Source organism: Cucurbita moschata, unplaced genomic scaffold (genome assembly GCF_002738365.1).
Source record: "Cucurbita moschata cultivar Rifu unplaced genomic scaffold, Cmos_1.0 Cmo_Scf00015, whole genome shotgun sequence".
Taxonomy (NCBI): Eukaryota; Viridiplantae; Streptophyta; class Magnoliopsida; order Cucurbitales; family Cucurbitaceae; genus Cucurbita; species Cucurbita moschata.
The window spans coordinates 3,649,376-3,655,161 of record NW_019268531.1 but is presented as its reverse complement, the minus strand read 5'-3'; the positions used below and the strand labels follow the sequence as shown (position 1 = coordinate 3,655,161).

The 5,786-nt window shown below is 30.3% G+C and overlaps 1 protein-coding gene across 1 annotated transcript; it reads right to left on the bottom strand.

Annotated features, from left to right (window-relative positions):
* Positions 1-2,521: 2,521 nt before the first annotated feature.
* Positions 2,522-3,314, bottom strand: LOC111453543 (abscisic acid receptor PYL4-like). Its single transcript, XM_023094678.1, has one exon. The coding sequence runs from the start codon at positions 3,215-3,217 to the stop codon at positions 2,600-2,602; it is 618 nt and encodes a 205-aa protein (XP_022950446.1). The 5' UTR covers positions 3,218-3,314; the 3' UTR covers positions 2,522-2,599.
* Positions 3,315-5,786: the final 2,472 nt, after the last annotated feature.

Below are 5,786 nucleotides of genomic sequence, written 5' to 3'. Positions count from 1 at the left end.
CACGAATTCGAAAAGCGGCAAAGAACAAAGGGTTTTGACTAAAACCCACTTCAAAAAAGTTCACTAAAAAAGGATCTAATCCAAATCTGAACTTATTCACAACTAGCTGGAAGATTTCATAACACGATCTTTCTAAACAGAGACAGCCAGAGATGAATCGAAAGGAAGGACCCCATAATTGAAATCATCGACCCCACGGAAGTGTTCTTCCTGTTGATTAGGAATTCGGCGGTTTTCGAACAATAAGGGCTTCGTTTCTTGGCAACCGTCGCGGCAAGATTAAGCAGAATTGATTAAAGAAATTCGCTAAAATAAATGGGCTCACTGTCGCGCGAAGAACTCGATCGTGGTCTTCAACAATACAAGGACATCATATTATTCCAAGTTATTAAAATTCTTCTCAGTCAAATTGTTTTCAAATCCATAATTCGTTCGTTCTTGATTTCGAAATAGAATTTCCCCAAATTTATGGGAGTTTATATAAAGCACGTGGCAAATAATCTCCTCTCCTATCTCAAAACGTTCTTCAATTAATTACTCTTTTAGATGTTAAATTCTATGCATTTATTACATTTTGACACGTGTAATTTCATGGCGGTTATTATGAAAAGGGTATAAAAGTCATTTGAGGCCAATGGGCCGCTACAGGGCTTTAATATTGGGCTTTCTCCACCAAAGATAAGCGCTGAAAATGAGTATATGGGCTTCGGCCCAATACCGCCTTCACTCTCACAATCCGATCTGGCAATCCGTTGACTGGGTCATTCGAATTTGACTCCACCGTCAGTGGGGACCACTTGCGTTGTATTCCTTATTTTATAAATGACTTATGACCATGATTGCTATTATTATTTTATATTATTTATATTAAATTCAAATATGTTAATATGCCCTTGATTAGACCCAATAATAATAATAATAATAAAATTTTATATAAAATATTAATTTAATGAACACGTCACCTAGGGTTTAAATTTACATAAATTTAGCTCAATTTTTTTAACAAATATGAATTAAATGAAAGAAAATAGAAATACTAAAAAAAATAGTTTATGGGTTAATTTTTTTTCTAAAGTAATATTTTATATTTATTTTTTTTCAAATTTATTTAATCCATTGAATTCATCAAACACTTTGTCTAGATTCATCTATTAAGCTTTTGACTTTTTTAAAAAATAATTATTTAACTATAATTAATTAGAAAATTTCCTTTGAGGTCAATTATTCAACTATAATTTGTAATTTTGAGATATATATATATATATATATATATATATATATATATATATATATATATATATAAATTATGTATTTAATTTAACAAAAATAATTAATCTATATGATTAATTATTGAAAAGTAATTAATATACAAAAAAATTTTAAAACAGAAAACACTAAATTACATTTTGTTTGCATTTGTTTTGAAAGTTCGTATTAATTTTTAATCTCAATAATTTATATTATTAATAAATGATTTTCACTCTTATCCCTCTAATTAACTACTCTTATTATAATTATAAAAAAAACTTATAAAATTAGTTCTTAAATTCAAAATAATTTCAAAATAAATGCAAAGAAAAATTTGTTTAAAAAAATAATAATATTTTTAAAAAATGGGGAAAAGAGAAAAGGGATCAATAAAACTGCCCCTTCCTCCCCACTTGCACACCAACTTGCAGAAATATGCAACTTGCAGCCAATAATAAATAAATAAATAAAATAAGAAATATACTAATTTTGAGGTTTTTTAAAATATATTTTTATCACTCTAAAAAAATATTATTTGGATTTATTAAAAGAATAAGCTCTCACCTTTTTAATTCTTACACATTCAACATAATTTTGTTGCCATTAATTTAATTTTAATTAATTTTTAAATGGTTGAATTCAATTAATTTATAAAATAATGGATAGCAGCTGAACCATCTTTTATTACGTCTATGGTTACTAAAATTACACATATTTTAAAAACGAGATTGCTCACAACATAATTTGGTCAAAAATATCTTCATGTTCGTAGGTTTGAGGGACAAAGACCTGTCCTCTTGCACGATTCTTATGGTGTCATTTGATGGATAAATGCTCTCGTTCATATAAGGTTATAGTAGGTATTGTCCGCTTTGGCCCGTTACGTATCACCGTCAACCTCACATTTTTTAACCGCATCTATACTAGAAGGAATGATTTGTTTTTTCCTTCAAATCAACGTGGGATTCCACAATATTATTTTTATATCGACATCATTAAAGTTTTAGTGGGATGATTTTTACGAAAATATCTCGATCCCCTCCAATTACTCTAATTTCTCCAACCCTACGGACCTAAAACTCCTCCCCATATCTTTTGTGGATGAAATCTCGAACAAACTTGTTTTCCAAGCTACATTCCACGCTACCCCAAATATTCTCATTCTCTCCTCCCTATAAACTTTAGGAATATACCTTTTTGCTCGATTTGAATCATAAAATGGGTTTCATCGAGAATATCGTGTATAAAAATTTGCTATTTCGAAGGTCGATAGTTAGAGATAGGTACGAAACTATAATGCATTATATTTAAAATTGGTGTCAAATAAAACAACCTCACAGATTCTAAAGGCTCACGGTGGCGCCGCTCGGCTCCGGCGGGACAAGTTCTCGGCGACCTGAGTCAGTGACTGAAGGTTGCAACGGACGATGGTGTCGACGAACACGCACGTGTCCTCCTTGGTGTTTCCTGGCGGAATATCGACAACGTACGATTCCACCACGACGGTGCCGTCGATGGCAGGGTGGAGGGATGTGACGGACCGGTAGTTAGCGAGCCGGTGTTCGCCTCCGACGACGCTGAAGCTAATGATATGGCGTTCGTCGTCGAGAATCTCGAGTCGCTCGGTGCTATTGGCAGCTGGAAGGCCGGAAACGACGCGAACTTCACGGAGACTGCCTACGTTGCCATCTCCGACGATGACGTCACAGCTCTTGACGAAGTGTTTGTAGGCTTGTGGGTTGTCGAAGCGGCGGAGGACGGACCACACGGTGGAGACCGGAGCGTCGATCTCTTGAACGATGGCGGAGCAGCACTGGTTCGAATCCGTAGCGTGGTTGTGGAAACGCGCCACCGCGTCGGGGACCGTGGTAGCGCGTGATGGAATCGGGTGTTTGAAAACCCCCTGCACGGCGGCGGGGTGGGTTATGCGGTGGGAATGGGAGGAGGTTTTAGGAGGATTGAGAGGCATTTTCCGGCAGAGGATGAGTGGGGTTTTTTCCCCCTCCGGTGGCGGATTTATATAGAGACGAAATAGAAGGCGGCGGCGGCGGCGATGGCAGCGATTCACTTTTTTGCAATTTGGATTTTCGGTGAAGAAAACCGGAAGAAGTTTATGCGAAGTTCATGTGAGGGCAGGAGGCCAACTTGGATGAACGAAATGACCAAAATACCCTTCCTTTGAATTTTCTTTGTCGTTTACGAGAATTATATTTTAATATAAGTTTCAATCATGACCAACTTTATTTATTTAACAATATATATTAAATTATAAGTTTGGTCAATTTTTAAATTTAAATTAAAATTAATCTTCAGAAGAATTTAAGAACGTCACATTTATTTTAATATTTTTTAAAATTTTCCGTCATATTTTTAATAAATATTACCTTATAATTATTAGAAACAAAATAAAAAAATTAATTGCATATTTTACATTTTTAAATAAAAATATCAAATATACACTAAAACTCGTTGCGTAATATATACATATACATATATAAAGCTTCCACAATATTATTCCAATTTTGTTTCGTTCTTAAAAGTTAAAAAGTATATCAAAAAAAATATTCCAAAGCTTTTTATTATTTACTACAAATAGTTCTTTCCATAAATGTATAATGTTATATATTTTGAGTTCGATCCAAAAAATACAATTATTTCAACACATTAGAAATAATAGTTTTATAAAATGAAAATTATGTCACATGGTTAATTATTTTTTAAATGGATAATATGACAATATAGAGGTACCAAGAAAATAATATATAGTTGAGAATAAAATATTGTTTGTTTGGTTTTTTTATTTAAAAAATAACATAAGAAGAAAGATAAATCCAAATTATGACGTCAATAAATTTTTTTTTTACTAATAATATGGATCAAAAGAAAGGGCAAAATAGTAATTTACGGGTGCACTAAAGGCTTGACAACTGGTAATCAGACTGCCAATTAGGCAATCAAGTTGCTGAATAAAGCGCAATCCCAAGGATAAGATCAACAAATTTGTAATTATTATTTTCAATCTTATTTATAATGTCATAATTAAAATATTTATGACCGAAGAAATTATATTACTTGAGTTAGAATAAATTTATGTATCAACTCGTAAATTTATATTTATCAACGCTAAAATTTAATTTTAAATATTTTAAATATTCATAATAATCTAAAGTATGGTAGGATAGAATTGAGTTGAACGGTAAACCGTGCTACCTTAAAATTGAAGTGAGAGATGATCTATGAATATACGGCCGTCCATATATTGACAGTAATAATTTTTTATTATTATTCTTTTTTATAAACGTTATGGATATTAAGGATAAGTGTATTTTATTTAAAAAAAATTTGAAGGTTATTATTAATTAAAGTTTTTAAAGGTTAAGGGCGTTTTTTAAACCCTTTTAAAATTTGAAGTTAAAACAAAATATTGAATTCGGAATTGTGTGGTCCAAATTTTCTAAAAGACAGACAATTACATTTATAATCACGTTTGAAAATTGAAACAAAAATATTTAAAAATACGAGAATTTCGAAAGAATAATAAAATTTAAAACAATAAATAATAATTTTTGAAGTTAGGAACATGGTTGAATCTTTGGAAGTCACCAATGGGCAATGACCCTTTTTGTGATGGAAAGGGCAATGAGAAATTATCGAGGACATGACGATATTTAAACTTAGGACATTACACATTATTAAATTTTTTAATTAAATTGCATTGATTTTTGATCTTCTATAAATTTATGCATATGGTTCAATACGACGATTAGGACTACATACAGCGCACGAGCAAAGATATATGGATTATTATTTTTTACTAATTTATTTAATAAATTCAACCGTTTAATTATATTATTTTGGTCCCTTTACTTTTGAAACGTTAATTTCAATCTGAATACTTTGTAATTAAAAAAAAATCTAAAAAAATATTTATTAAAACAAAAAGTTTCATTAATTCCTTTCAATTAAAAAAAAAGTTCAAAAATATTCTTGCCATCGATATTATGTTTAAAAAATACACATAAAAATTTAAAAGTAGTATTAACCCGGGTTACATTTATAAAAAAGATATTAAAAAAAATTAGAAACTCATTTATTGACATCTCATAAATTATATCCAAACTTTTTAATTTTATTTTTGAAAATTTTTAAACCCTCAGTCAATTTTCACCGTCTATTTTTTAAACTCTTTCCAGAGTGATATTTTTGAAACAACATATTAGACTCTATAAATTAATGGTAAATATATTTTTGAATTTTATTTTAATTAAAGGGTATTTTTAAGAATTTTTAATTTTAAAAAAATATTTTAAAATAAAATACAAAATTAAAATGTATTTTTATTGTTTTAGCGTTAAATAAATAAAATAACGTCATGATCCTAGCATATTCAACGATCGGGCTTGCCATTTTGAGGGCCCGATGGTGCATGGACGACACGTCGTAATTCATTCGAAACTGGTTTCTGTAGCGTCCAGATCCAATTAAATTGGACGATATGTAGTTGGTCAAAATAAAAAAAAAAAAAAAAAAAAAAAAAA

What these genes read in the sequence shown, in the direction of transcription:
- LOC111453543 (XM_023094678.1), bottom strand. Translation starts at nt 3,217, where the DNA reads ATGCCTCTCAATCCTCCTAAAACCTCCTCCCATTCCCACCGCATAACC.